This window comes from Mustelus asterias, unplaced genomic scaffold (assembly GCF_964213995.1).
Source record: "Mustelus asterias unplaced genomic scaffold, sMusAst1.hap1.1 HAP1_SCAFFOLD_35, whole genome shotgun sequence".
NCBI classification, from domain to species: Eukaryota; Metazoa; Chordata; class Chondrichthyes; order Carcharhiniformes; family Triakidae; genus Mustelus; species Mustelus asterias.
This window is the reverse complement of record NW_027590117.1, coordinates 2,668,699-2,683,841: the sequence shown is the minus strand read 5'-3', so window position 1 is coordinate 2,683,841 and position 15,143 is coordinate 2,668,699. Positions and strand designations below refer to the sequence as shown.

At 46.4% G+C, this 15,143-nt stretch overlaps 1 protein-coding gene and 2 non-coding genes across 3 annotated transcripts; 1 reads left to right on the top strand and 2 right to left on the bottom strand.

The window, feature by feature from the left end:
- Positions 1-1,007: 1,007 nt before the first annotated feature.
- On the bottom strand, positions 1,008-1,089 carry trnas-uga (transfer RNA serine (anticodon UGA)). Its single transcript has one exon. It is a non-coding gene; the product is annotated as a tRNA-Ser (tRNA).
- A 330-nt stretch (positions 1,090-1,419) lies between these two features.
- On the bottom strand, positions 1,420-1,491 carry trnag-ucc (transfer RNA glycine (anticodon UCC)). The gene has a single exon. It is a non-coding gene; the product is annotated as a tRNA-Gly (tRNA).
- A 1,587-nt stretch (positions 1,492-3,078) lies between these two features.
- Positions 3,079-3,729, top strand: LOC144482201 (histone H1-like). The gene has a single exon (XM_078201407.1). It carries the CDS (start codon positions 3,079-3,081, stop codon positions 3,727-3,729), a length of 651 nt encoding a protein of 216 aa, XP_078057533.1.
- Positions 3,730-15,143: the final 11,414 nt, after the last annotated feature.

The following is a 15,143-nucleotide window of genomic DNA, read 5'->3' as shown; positions in this document are numbered from 1 at the left end:
GCCAGTGGGCTGACGAATGACAGACGGAGTTTAATTCAGACAAATGCAAGGTGATGCATTTTGGTAGATTAAACCAGGGCAGATTTACCAAGTTAATGGCAGAGCATTGGGGAGAGATGCAGAACAAAGAGATCTCGGGGTACATGTTCAAAGCTCATTGAAAGTGGAGTCACAGGTGGACAGAGTGGTGAAGAAGGCATTTGGCATGCTTGGTTTCATCGGTCAGAACATTGAATACAGGAATTGGGACGTCCTGTTGAAGTCATACAAGTCATTGGTAAGGCCACACTTGGAATACTGTGTACAGTCCTCGTCACTATTATAGAAAGGGTATCATTAAACTAGAGAGCATGCAGAAAAGATTTACTCGGATGCTACCGGGACTTGATGGTTTGAGTTTTAAGGCGAGGCTGGATAGACTGGGATTTTTTTCTCTGGACATAGGAGGCTGAGGGGTGATCTTATAGAGATCTATAAAATAATGAGGGACACAGATCAGCGAGAATAGTTAATATCTTTTCCCAAAGGTTGGGGAGTCGAAAGCTCGAGTGCACAGGTTTAAGGTGAGAGGGGAGAGATACAAAAGTGTCCAGAGGGACATTTGTTTTACACAGAGGGTGGTGAGTGTCTGGAACAAGCTGCCAGAGGTAGTAGTAGAGGTGGGTACAATTTTGTCTTTCAAAATGCATTTCCACAGTTACATGGGTAAGATGGGTATAGAGGGATATGGGCCAAATGCAGGCAAATGGGATTTGCTTGGTGGTTTAAAAAAAGGGCGGCATGGACAAGTTGGGCCGAAGGGCCTGTATGCTGTAAACCTCTCTGACTCGGAACCCATTCGGCCTATCTTGTCCATGCCAGCCCGAGGCCCCCCTTTCCAAGCTCACCTTCCTGCACCCGGCCCGGAGCCATGCAGCTGAAAGCATGATGGCGATCGAAATACTTCACACCAAAAAAATCAGCAGGTTTTTTTGAAATAGCGGAAGTAAACACTCCACAATCATAACCGCTGCGAGCGGGGCTCGAACCTGCGCGGGGAAACCCCATTGGATTTCAAGTCCAACGCCTTAACCACTCGGCCATCGCAGCTGCGCATTTCTGTAAATAATGTAACCTCAGTAATGTTTATATTAACTTCTATCAAGTACCGGGATTGTGCAGAGCACAGTGTGTGAGCTGAAATGTGTTCCTCTACTGTTACTTTGTATCTTTGTCACGAACGGAGAACTCATTTGATGTCAGAGACTTGTTTTCCTATTTCAATATTTTTTCATGAGAAACGAATTACGTCCGAATAGAAAAAAATAAAAACTGATACGTCTATTTTAATTCACTATTGTCAAATGTTGCGTTCGCCCTGTTTTTGTCCACTCGGTTTAAAATAATATTCGCGGATAAGGTTCTAAAACAAATTATGAATGCGATGGCCGGGAATCGAACCCGGGTCAACTGCTTGGAAGGCAGCTATGCTCACCACTATACCACCATCGCTCACTCTGCTGAAGGAATCGTTATTTTAATCAGTTGTAATTACGGAACTACCTGAGTTGCTGATTTCATTCCGCACCAGGTGTGTCCATAGCACAGTTTGTAAACTGAACTTGGCTTGTCTCGTTTTTCTGGACAGTTCAATTTATCTTTTTACTGTTGTTTCTGACTGGGAACTCATTGTTTAATTTTGAGGCCTGTCCTTTCATTTAAACAACTGAAAGCAAACTGAAGCTTGATTTTCCATTAGAAATCTTTAGTGAATTTTATTTTAGGAGTGCCCACCTACTGTTGTGACATGCGATAGCTAATTAAATAAATCACCACTGTGATGGTCAGGAACTGACGTTTGGTCAAATGCTCGCCCAGTCACCACTCCACCACCATCGTTCACCTGACTGTGCCACTCCCTCAGTAAGAAAGTCCAGCTCTGACAATGAATCTGGTTCCCTCCAGGCCCAATCGGAGGATGGTCAGAAACTGTGTGTCGCTTTTAGAAACTCCATTATCAGCGAGTGGGGGATTATTATTTAACTGGCTGTCACTGGGTGTTGAGGTTGTGATTTATTGTTACCTGTCAGTGCAGGAGAAACAAATAAAACAGGAAATCGAGAGACTCCAAGAGCAGATAATTTGTATTTCATCGTAAACAAACACAGTGATGTCAGCAATCACTGTAATAACTGGGGGGGGGGGGGGGACAGATATGATTGGCTCTGGCCGCTGAATCTGGTGAACAGATATGGTCCTACACCACATGGACTGCAGCGGTTCCAGAAGGCAGCTCATCACCACCTTCCCAAGGGCAATTAGGGATGGGCAATAAATGCTGACCCAGACAGCGACGCCCACATTCCATGAATGAATTCAAAGACAATCTGTGGGGAGCGGGCTTCAGAGTGTTTAACAGTTACTGAGGTGAAAAACTAACTAACCCCCTGGAATCCGGAGCAAAGGCCGGAAGGAGGGGAAATTCCGTCCTGGGACCTTACAGTTGGTGAAAGTTTTGTCCTGTGAATGTGTGGATGTGAATATTGTGTAAGAGAGAGTGTATGAAAGGAGCGGGCGGTTCAGACGAATCCAACTGTGTTTGTGTGTCTGTTCTGATCATGAGATCTCCGAGTCTCTCTTGTGTAAAATAAAATAATCTTCCAATCAAAGATTCCCTTAGTCCCCCTGCTGAGCCCCAAAGTTAGATTTCAAGGCAAATGGTTCGCTAAATTCAAGATTTGAGTGGAAAAGTTGAGAACATGTCAGCTATCGCGTGTGAGAGCGCGATCAGTGCAGCAGTAAAACGGGTTTCAGTGGAAAATGGAGTTCTCAGTTCGAGTGAAACCTTTTCAACAGCAAACATTCGTGTGTCAGAGACATGAAGGATGTGAGCTGGATCTCTGGAGAGGCGGAATTTCATTGCAAGGGGAGAGTTTGTGAGGAGAGAGAAACACAGAGAGGCTGGAGGAGCCGGGAGCTGACAGCAGCTTGTCTCTGCTCCGTCCGCTCTCTGCCTTTAAGTTGCTCTGTGCCGCCACCACTGGGTTCATTTCGGATCCAGTTCTGACTCTCACACAGATTTTCCACACACTCTCGGATATGACTGAAACTGCAGCCGCCGAAACGGCTCCTCCAGCCGCTCCCGCTCAAGTGAAGTCTCCCAGGAAGAAGAAGGCGGCTCCCCGACCTGCGGCAGCCGGTCCCAAGTTAGGCGAGCAGATCCTCAATGTTGTGGCGGAATGCAGCGATCGCAAGGGGATGTCCCTGGCCGCGATAAAGAAAGCTTTGGCTGGCAGCGGAGTGGATGTGGGGAAGCGCGTCTCCCAGATCAGGTTAACGATCAAGAGGAAGGTGGAGACAGGGTCTCTGGTGCAGACAAAGGGACAGGGCGCCTCCGGCTCCTTCAAACTCGCTAAGAAGGAAAGCCCGGGGAAAATGGGAAAGAAGGCGAAGAAACCAACAGCCAAGAAACCTTTAGTAAAGAAAACAGCGGCCAAGAAGGTGACAACAAAGAAAGCAGCAGCCAAGAAACCCGCAGCAAAGAAAACTCCAGTGAAGAAATCAACAGTGAAGAAAACAAGCAGCAAGAAGGCGGCAACTCCAAAAAAGGCGGTGAAGAAAGCAGCCCTGAAGAAAAAGTCTCCTGTGAAGAAGGTGACGGGCGGAAAGTCTGTCAAAAAAGTGACTAAATCGAAGGCCAAACCCAAAGTGAAAGCAGCAAAAGCGAAGAAAGCGTCAGGAAAGAAGTGAAACAACCCGAGCAAATTGTAAACCTCTGAACCCAAAGGCTCTTCTCAGAGCCACCCACATCTCAGGAAAGAGCTGATCCCGCAAGAAAATGATTCCTGTCCCGCGGCCCGGCTCGTTCTCAATAGAGATCATTTCAAATTCAGACTAAAGCAAAACACAGCAGATGCTGAATTTCATTTGAATTGCATATTTGTTCAATCGCCACTTTCTCTCATAATAAAGATGTCTGGTAGATTCATAAGAACATAAGAACATAAGAAATAGGAGCAGGAGTAGGCCATCTAGCCCCTCGAGCCTGCCCCGCCATTCAATAAGATCATGGCTGATCTGACGTGGATCAGTACCACTTACCCGCCTGATCCCCATAACCCTTAATTCCCTTACCGATCAGGAATCCATCCATCCGCGCTTTAAACATATTCAGCGAGGTAGCCTCCACCACCTCAGTGGGCAGAGAATTCCAGAGATTCACCACCTTCTGGGAGAAGAAGTTCCTCCTCAACTCTGTCTTAAACCGACCCCCCTTTATTTTGAGGCTGTGTCCTCTAGTTTTATCTTCCTTACTAAGTGGAAAGAATCTCTCCGCCTCCACCCTATCCAGCCCCCGCATTATCTTATAAGTCTCCATAAGATCCCCCCTCATCCTTCTAAACTCCAACGAGTACAAACCCAATCTCCTCAGCCTCTCCTCATAATCCAAACCCCTCATCTCCGGTATTAACCTGGTGAACCTTCTCTGCACTCCCTCCAATGCCAATATATCCTTCCTCATATAAGGGGACCAATACTGCACACAGTATTCCAGCTGCGGCCTCACCAATGCCCTGTACAGGTGCATCAAGACATCCCTGCTTTTATATTCTATCCCCTTCACAATATAGGCCAACATATATTCAAGAAAGGGAACAGGGACAGCCCGGGAAATTACCGACCGGTGAGTCTAACCTCAGTGGTTGGTAAGTTGATGGAGAGGATCCTGAGAGACAGGATTTATGATCATCTAGAGAAGTTTAGTATGATCAAAAGTAGTCAGCACGGCTTTGTCAGGGGCAGGTCGTGCCTTACGAGCCTGGTTGAGTTCTTTGAAAATGTGACCAAGCACATTGACGAAGGAAGAGCGGTGGATGTGGTCTATATGGACTTCAGCAAAGCGTTCGATAAGGTCCCCCATGCAAGACTTCTTGAGAAAGTGAGAGGGCATGGGATCCAAGGGGCTGTTGCCTTGTGGATCCAGAACTGGCTTGCCTGCAGAAGGCAGAGAGTGGCTGTGGAGGGGTCTTTCTCTGCATGGAGGTCAGTGACCAGTGGAGTGCCCCAGGGATCTGTTCTGGGACCCTTGCTGTTTGTCATTTTCATAAATGACCTGGATGAGGAAGTGGAGGGATGGGTTGGTAAGTTTGCTGACGACACCAAGGTAGGTGGTGTTGTGGATAGTTTGGAGGGATGTCAGAAGTTGCAGCGAGACATAGATAGAATGCAAGACTGGGCGGAGAAGTGGCAGATGGACTTCAACCCGGATAAGTGTGTAGTGATCCATTTTGGCAGATCCAATGGGATGGAGCAGCAGTATAAAATGAAGGGTACCATTCTTAGCAGTGTAGAGGATCAGAAGGACCTTGGGGTCCGGGTCCATAGGACTCTTAAATCGGCCTCGCAGGTGGAGGATGCGGTCAAGAAGGCGTATGGCGTACTAGCCTTCATTAATCGAGGGATTGAGTTTAGGAGTCGGGAGATAATGCTGCAGCTTTATAGGACCCTGGTTAGACCCCACTTGGAGTACTGCGCGCAGTTCTGGTCACCTCATTACAGGAAAGATGTTGAAGCCATTGAAAGGGTGCAGAGGAGATTTACAAGGATGTTGCCTGGATTGGGGGGCATGCCTTATGAGGATAGGTTGAGGGAGCTTGGTCTCTTCTCCCTGGAGAGACGAAGGATGAGAGGTGACCTGATAGAGGTTTACAAGATGTTGAGGGGTCTGGATAGGGTGGACTCTCAGAGGCTATTTCCAAGGGCTGAAATGGTTGCTACGAGAGGACACAGGTTTAAGGTGCTGGGGGGTAGGTACAGGGGGGATGTCAGGGGTAAGTTTTTCACTCAGAGGGTGGTGGGTGAGTGGAATCGGCTGACGTCGGTGGTGGTGGAGGCAAACTCGTTGGGGTCTTTTAAGAGACTTCTGGATGAGTACATGGGATTTAATGGGATTGAGGGCTATAGATAGGCCTAGAGGTGGGGATGTGATCGGCGCAACTTGTGGGCCGAAGGGCCTGTTTGTGCTGTGACTTTCTATGTTCTATGTTAACATCCCATTTGCCTTCTTGATCACCTGTTGTACCTGCAGACTGGGCTTTTGCATCTCATGCACAAGGACCCCCAGGTCCCTTTGCACGGTAGCATGTTTTAATTTGTTTCCATTGAGATAATAAACCCATTTGTTATTATTTCCTCCAAAGTGTATAACCTCGCATTTCTCAACGTTATACTCCATTTGCCATATCCTCGCCCACTCACTCAGCCTGTCCAAATCTCTCTGCAGATCTTCTCCGTCCTCCACACGATTCACTTTTCCACTTATCTTTGTGTCGTCTGCAAACTTTGTTACCCTACACTCCGTCCCCTCCTCCAGATCATCTATATAAATGGTAAACAGTTGCGGCCCGAGTACCGATCCCTGCGGCACGCCACTAGTTACCTTCCTCCAACCGGAAAAACACCCATTTATTCCGACTCTTTGCTTCCAGTCGGATAGCCAGTCCCCAATCCACTTTAACACACTACCCCCAACTCCGTGTGCCCTAATCTTCTTCAGCAGCCTTTTATGGGGCACCTTATCAAACGCCTTTTGGAAATCCAAAAACACCGCATCCACCGGTTCTCCTCCATCAACCGCCCTAGTCACATCTTCATAAAAATCCAACATGTTCGTCAAGCACGACTTTCCCCTCATGAATCCATGCTGCGTCTGATTGATCGAGCCATTTCTATCCAGATGCCCTGCTATCTCCTCTTTAATAATGGATTCCAGCATTTTCCCTACTACAGATGTTAAGCTGACCGGCCTATAGTTACCCGCCTTTTGTCTCCTTCCTTTTTTAAACAGCGGCATAACATTAGCCGTTTTCCAATCAACCGGCACTACCCCAGAATGCAACGAGTTTTGATAAATAATCACTAACGCATCCACTATTACCTCTGACATTTCTTTCAATACCCTGGGATGCATTCCATCCGGACCCGGGGACTTATCCACCTTCAGTCCCATTAGTCTACCCAGCACTGCCTCTCTGGTAACATTAATTGTATTAAGTATTTCTCCTGCTGCCAACCCTCTATCGTTAATATTTGGCAAACTATTTGTGTCCTCCACCGTGAAGACCGACACAAAAAACTTATTTAAAGACTCAGCCATATCCTCATTTCCCACTATTAACTCCCCCCTCTCGTCCTCCAAGGGTCCAACATTCACTCTAGCCACTCTATTCCTTTTTACATATTTATAAAAACTTTTACTATCATTTTTTATATTAATTGCTAGCCTAGCTTCATAGTCTATCCTTCCTTTCTTTATCGCTTTCTTAGTCTCTCTTTGTTGTTTCTTAAATTTTTCCCAATCACTTGTTTCTCCACTATTTTTGGCCACTCTGTACGCAGCTGTTTTTATTTTAATACTCTCCTTTATTTCCTTCGTTATCCACGGCTGGTTCTCCCTTTTCTTACAATCCTTGTTTTTTGCTGGAATATATTTTTGCTGAGAACTGAAAAGGATCTCCTTAAAAATCCTCCACTGTTCCTCAGCTATCCTACCTGCCAGCCTGCTCTCCCAGTCTACCTTAGCCAATTCATCCCTCATCCTATCATATCTCCCTCTGTTCAAACAGAGGACACTGGTTTGGGACCAAACTTTCTCCTCTTCCATCTGAATCAGAAATTCGACCATATTGTGGTCACTAGACCCAAGAGGGTCCTTCACAATAACATCCTTAATTCTACCTACCTCGTTACACAATACCAGATCCAAAATAGCTCGTTCCCTCGTCGGTTCCGTAACATGCTGTTCAAGGAAACTATCCCGACAGCATTCTAAGAACTCTTCCTCCATTCCACCCTTACCAACTTGAGTCTGCCAGTCAATGTGCATGTTGAAGTCCCCCATGATTATTGCCGTTCCGTTTTTACACGCATCCCTTATCTGCTTGTTTATAGCCCTCCCTACCTCAACATTATTATTTGGGGGCCTATATACCACACCTACTAGTGTCTTTCTCCCTCTACTATTCCTCATCTCTACCCATAATGATTCCACGTTTTGTTCCTCAGAGCCTATGTCATCCCTCAGTACTACCCTGATATTATCTCTTATTAATAGTGTGAGACAGTAACACTGGTGGCTAAATACCGCATTGCAGCCTAATTTTTAATCGAATCCCTGCAGTGCAGAAGGAGGCCAATCGTCCCATCGAGTCTGAACCGACCTCAATCCCACCCAGTCCGGATCCCCATTACCCTATTTATTGACCGGAGACTCCGGTGCAATTTAGCATGGCCAATCAACCTGACAGGCACTTTGGTGTGCGGGAGGAAACCGGAGCACCCGGAGGAAGCCCGGGGAGAATCTGCAAACTCCACACAGACAGAGACCTCAGCCGGGAATCGAACCCAGGTGCCTGGCGCTCTGAGACGGCAATTCTTAGCCAAAAATCAATGTCAATCATTTGAACCCACGCCTCCAGAGGAGACTGCGACCTGAACGCAGCGCCTTAGACCGCTCGGCCATCCTGACTCCCTTAATTCTAACACAGGAAATTGCCCCAAACAGCTTCAATAAAGTGTTTGCAAACAGCGAGAAGCAGATGTGTGTGAGGATGTTCCGGAGGAAGATTCTTGCTATAGAATCGACTGTGTTTAGGTCGGAATATTACTGACTGGGAATTATTACGGGAAGAAGTTTAACAACACCAGGTTAAATTATTACGGGACCAGGTTTAAAAACACAAAAGAACAAAGTCACGATCCGAAACGTTAACTCTGTCTCTCTCTCTCTTCACAAAAGCTGCCGGAGCTGCTAATTAGTTGCAGCATTTTCTGTTTTGATTCCATATTTCAAAGCTCCGGGTTTGTAGAAACTCTTGTGTGTGAAGGGCGGCTCTGGAAGGGTTTGTGTGGGGAGCTGTGTTTCGCTTCCATTGTTAATAAACGGGTTGAAATTGGCGGTTGCAGAAACTGGAGGTGGAGCTGAAAGATCACGGGCCGTTCTGTGTGTGTGTGTCAGTCCGGCTCTCTCCTCCCTCCCGCTCTGTGTTTGATCTTCACTCTGTCTCCTCCCCTCTCTGCTCTCACTCCGCCTTTCTCAGTCAGGTCGGGGCGGGCTGTATAAAAGGAGCCTGAAAGAGTTCCTCTCCCATATTGTGCAGAGATCTGAGTGAAGAATCATCATGTCTGGCAGAGGGAAAGGGGGCAAAGGACTGGGTAAAGGCGGCGCAAAGCGGCACCGCAAAGTGCTTCGTGATAATATCCAGGGCATCACTAAGCCAGCAATCCGCCGCCTGGCTCGCCGTGGCGGTGTCAAGCGGATCTCGGGTTTGATCTATGAGGAGACTCGCGGGGTGCTGAAGGTTTTCCTGGAGAATGTGATCAGGGATGCGGTCACCTACACTGAACACGCCAAGCGCAAGACGGTCACTGCCATGGATGTGGTGTACGCTCTGAAACGCCAGGGCCGCACTCTTTATGGATTCGGCGGCTGAACAACTGGAACCTTCCTACCGAACACACAACAAAGGCTCTTTTCAGAGCCAAAAACCGCTTCACAGAGAGAGCATTGACCTGGGGACGGAGCTGGGATAGGCTGTTCAGTACTTGAGATGCATGTTTGTTTTGTTTAGGTTACAGTGCGGGAATCACCGAATTTAACATTTCATTTGGAGCAGCGATGCGGATTGTTTTTGAAATTTTTAAGTGGATTGTCTGAGCAGCCCCCAGTTGACATGTGCCCTCAGTGAAACGCCGCATCACTCCTGTTTAATCACCCAGTGTTTGGATAGAGTTTATCAAAGCTTTCTCTGGAATAGCGGAGTTTAGTAGCAGCAGCCGGTGAATCGTTCACTGGAACCAGTCCCAGTTGTGATGCTATTTGCCCCCAGACGGTTGTTTCCGCACTGAAACTGACGCTTTGTGAAACTGATCAGTTTCCGCTCAGTCATTCACAAACCCGCAATTCCCGCAGTTTGAGCCGCTCCAACCCCAGCCTGCTTCTGATTGGCCATCCTCTCCGCATTCGCAGCTCTGAACCAATCGCAGAGCATCGAATGTGAACATTGAGCCAATCATTGGCTTCAACTGTCAACCAGCAGAAATTTTGAATTGGGGAAATGCCGCCAATTTCAGCGCGGGAAAGGGAATTGAGACAAATTCTTAACTTATTAAAAATAGATTCTCAATTAATATTCTGCTGTAAGATTATTTTACAAAGAGGTTTCATTTGTGAACATTTGTCCGCCACGGGCAGCAAACGACTCTATTCAGTAATGTCAAACGGGACAAATATGAAGTCACTCTCTGTAACAAACAACAGACTCAACCCCTTTCACACCGGCTTCAGGGAGACAGAGAAGCGACTGATTTCTGATCCTTTCCCCCGAAAACGGCGGCGAATGTTACAAGCGACAGGAGAGGGGAAATCTGAATGGGCTGGAGAGGAAAGGGACAGGGATCGAGTGGAACAGCGTGAGATTCTGGGAATGAACAGCCCAGAGAGCGGGAAAAGGGTCTAAAGCACTAAGAGATAGACTTCAAATCTTCAATGTTTCTGGGAATTATCTTATTAAGGACGGAATGAAGACTTATTTTATACAAACGGTTATTTCCTGCACAGAAAACGGCGGAATTTCTGAAAGGGGCGGTTCAGAAAACAACTGAACCAATCAGAACCTGAGGTACAGACATTAATTCGCTGGTCAGAGTTTGATTGAAACTTCCTGGGCCAATTCCCGCTGGGGGCGGTCCCTCGCAGAGTTTAAAAAGGCGGATGCAGCGCAGACTCTGTATTAACAGTCTTTGTGTCTCAGATTGTGCTGCATCCGTTCAGAAAATGGCCAGGACCAAGCAGACAGCGCGCAAATCGACCGGAGGGAAAGCTCCTCGCAAACAGCTGGCTACCAAAGCTGCCCGGAAAAGCGCTCCAGCCACGGGCGGAGTGAAGAAGCCTCATCGCTACAGACCCGGCACTGTGGCTCTGAGGGAGATCCGCCGCTACCAAAAATCCACCGAGCTGCTGATCCGCAAACTGCCCTTCCAGCGCCTGGTGCGAGAGATCGCTCAGGACTTCAAGACAGACCTGCGCTTCCAGAGCTCGGCCGTCATGGCCCTGCAGGAGGCCAGCGAGGCTTATCTGGTGGGTCTCTTTGAGGACACCAACCTGTGCGCCATCCACGCCAAGCGAGTCACCATCATGCCCAAAGACATCCAGCTGGCCCGCCGCATCCGCGGGGAACGCGCCTAAACCCCGACCTCAGCACCAAGAACAACAACGGCTCTTTTAAGAGCCACCAAATCGGCAAATGAAAGAGCTGCGATCTCCTGTTAACGATTCTAGTGTTTGAATTCCCAGGACTCTAGTACTGAAACCTCTCAATGTTACAATTAACCCTCCGTTGCATTGGGGTCACTCATATATCCAATCCTTTGATGGTTCGAGTAAAAACGATGCCGTTAACAATTCTACCACAATTTAATTTTAAAAGTAGTTTTATTAAACCTGCGATCATTTCAGTTTCCGAGCCATAATTCCGCAAATCCACTTTCTCCGCACGTGTTTCGAGTCGCAGCGAGAGTGTTGAAAATTGTGTCAATTACGTTCAGAATATGAAGCATGTCTCCAACAGTAACCCACTCACACAGATATAGCCATTGCAGGAACGCTTGCACATTCGCATAGACAATAATTAACACTTTTCCAGATCCAGTGACTGACTTTGAAAACCGATGGGCTGCAGATGAATATCCTCGCAGATTATCACATTTTAAAGCAATTATATTTGAAATAGGATCAATTCAGTTCACTGGGATGGTTTCCCCGATAAACAACAGCAACTTGCATTAAAATACTGTATGTGTCAATAGTACGGATTGATAGAACAAAGCGGGAAACAGCTGTGCTGTGAATAGCAGTGCAGAAACTGACCGATAGACACCAGGTCGCCCTTTTTCAGATAAAGTGAGTGGCTCTGAAAAGAGCCTTTGGGTTATCAGATTAAAGAATGGGCGCTTCACTTGCTCTTCGCGGCCCCAGCGCTGCTTTTCTTGTGCAGCAGCACGGCCTGGATATTAGGCAGCACCCCGCCCTGAGCGATGGTCACCCCTCCCAGCAGCTTGTTGAGCTCCTCGTCGTTGCGGACGGCCAGCTGCAGGTGTCTGGGGATGATGCGGGTCTTCTTGTTGTCCCGGGCCGCGTTCCCGGCCAGCTCCAGGATTTCAGCGGTCAGATACTCGAGCACAGCAGCCAGATAGACCGGGGCTCCGGCACCCACACGCTCAGCATAGTTGCCCTTTCTCAGGAGCCTGTGAACACGGCCCACCGGGAACTGCAGTCCAGCCCGGGAGGAGCGAGACTTGGCCTTGACCCGAGCTTTCCCGCCGCTCTTTCCTCTTCCAGACATTTTTTTTGTACTTTTCCAATTCAATCAAATTCAATTCAGAGTCTCAACAAGTTGAGACATTTCCGATCCAGGCTGACAAGACAGGGCAAGCGACCAAATTACCCTGTCCTGGGCCCGATCTACATGAGCCAAGCTGAATGGAGGAGGGGGAGGTTCCTCCTCCAAGGCTTGAGCTCATGTGCATCTGAGCCAAAAGGCCGAGATGCCGCTTTTAAAAATTGCTTCATATGAAACTTCAATGTAACCTAATGACCTCAACCAAGTGCAGCATCCAATCCATACTGCACTTGATCTTAGCCAAAAGGCCGAGAAGCGATTGAAAAGATGTGCGGGTTAGGTGGATTGGCCGTGCTCAATTGCCCCTTAGTGTCCCGGGATGCATAGTTTAGATGGATTTGCGGGATAACTATGTGGGGTTACGGGGATAGTTACGGGGTTACGGTGGATAGTCAGAGATTCTGTAGATAGTTGAACAAGAAAAGAGTTAGCAGAGTGAGCATTGGTTCTATAGAAAGTGCAACTGGGGGATTGATAATGGAAAACAGGGTATTGGCAAATGTATTTTTCATTGGTGTTCACTATAGAGGATACAAGTAACATCCCAGAAATAGCTGTAAACCAGCAAATGGAAGGGAGGAGCACAGGAAAATTCCAATCAACAGGGAAAGTGGTATTGAGCAAATTGTTGGGTCGACAGGCTGACAAATTCCTGGGTCCGGATGGACTTCTCGTGAAGGACATGAAAGAAGTGGCGAATGAGACAGTTGATGCATTTGTTTTAATTTTGCAAAATTCCCTGGCTTTGGAGAATGTTCCATCAGGTTGAAATATGACAAATGTAATACCTTGATTCAAAAAGGGATGGAGACAGAAAGCAGGAAACTACAGGCTGTTAGCCTAACAGCTGTCATCGGGAAAATGTTAGAAGCCATTCTGAAAGATATTACAACTTGGAAAAAATACAAGGCAATCAGGCAGAGTCAATATGGTTTTCTGAAAAGGAAATCATGTTTAACTAAATTATTGGAGTTTTTTGAAAGAGGCCCATGTGCTGTGAATGGGGAACCGGTGGATGTCCTGTACTTACATTTCCAGAAGACATTTGCCAAAGTGCCAGATTAAAGGTTATTGTGTAAAATAAACATTCATGGTTTTGGGCGTAACATTTTGGCATGGATTGATGGTTGGCTCGCTAACAGGTCAAAAAGAGTTCGCACAAATGGTTATTTTTCGGGGTGGCAGGATCTGATGAGTGGTGTATTCATGCTGGGGCTACAAATTGTTACAATTTATAAAAATTGCTTGGATGAAGGGACTGAAGGTACCGTTGCTAAATTTGCTGACAGCATAAAGATAGATAAGAAATTAATTGTGAAGTATACGTGAGGAGGCTTCAAAAGGAAACAGATAGATTAAGTGAGGGCAAAATGTGGCAAATGAGGCAAATTGCGAGGATAAAACAGTGGTTGACAAATGGGAGACTTTCAAAGTTGAGTTGAATGGGATGCCAGCCAGGTACATAGCCACCAGACACACATATGCAGTGTCCAAAGCTAGGGTATCCTGGATGTCTAAGGTTATTGACGAGAAAATAAGGAAGAAAAAAGAGGCATATGATGCATGCTGGAATAATAATAGCAATAGAAACCAGGAAAAACAGCTCAAAATGCAGGAGAGGGGCTAAGGCTGGAATAATGAAGAGGAAGCATGAGGAAATGTTAGCAGGCTGCGCTAATATAAATCATAACATGTTCTTCAAACATATTAATTGTAAAGGATTAGTGAAGGATAGAGTGGGGTTCATAAGGGCCAAGCAGGGTAAACTGCTCACTGCAGCAGAGGGTATGGCAGAGATAGTAAATAAGTACTGTACTTCTGGCTTTACCAAATTAGACAATGTGACAATGGCCCAGTTGAAAATGTATGTGTTGATTAACTGAGCTTCATAGTGAGAGTGTGGAATTAACTCTCTCTCAATCGATCATTGTGTGTGGGTGCGGAATTAACCCTGTCTCAATCTATTCGTGTGTGTCAGTGTTGAATGAACTCTCTCTCAATCTATTACTGTGAGAGTGTGTGGAATTAATTCTCAATCGATCATTGTGTGAGAGTGTGGAAGTAACTCTCAATCTTTTATTGTGTGAGAGTGTGGAATTAACGGTCCCTCAATCTATTACTTGTATGAATGTGGAATTAACTCTCTCTCAATCTATTACTATGTATCGGAGTGGAATTCACTCCCTCTCAATTATTTATGTGTGTGACTGTGGGATTAACGGTCCCTCAATCTATTACCTGTATGAGTGTGGAATTAACTCTCTCTCAATCTATTACTGTATGTGAGTGTGGAATTATCTCTCTCTCAATCTATTACTGTATGTGAGTGTGGAATTAACTCACTCTCAATCTATTACTGTGTCAGTTCGGAATGAACTCTCTCAATCTATTACTGTGTGAGAGTACGGAATTATCTCTCTCTCAATCTATTACTGTCTGTCAATGTGGATTTACCTCTGTCTCAACATATTACTGCATGTCAGCGTGGAATTAACTCTCAATCTATTACTGTGTGTGTGGAATTATCTCTCTCCCAATCTATTACTGTGTGTCAGTGTGGAATTATATCTCTCTCAATCTATTACAGTATGTGAGTGTGGAATTAACTCGGCTCTCAATCTATTAATGTGTCAGTTTGGAATTAACTCTCTCTCAATCTATTACTGTGTGTCTGTGTGGATTCAATCTCTCTCAATCTTTTCTTGT

Bases quoted from the DNA above. Each gene is read 5' to 3' on its own strand.
- LOC144482201 (XM_078201407.1), top strand. From the start codon at position 3,079: ATGACTGAAACTGCAGCCGCCGAAACGGCTCCTCCAGCCGCTCCCGCT.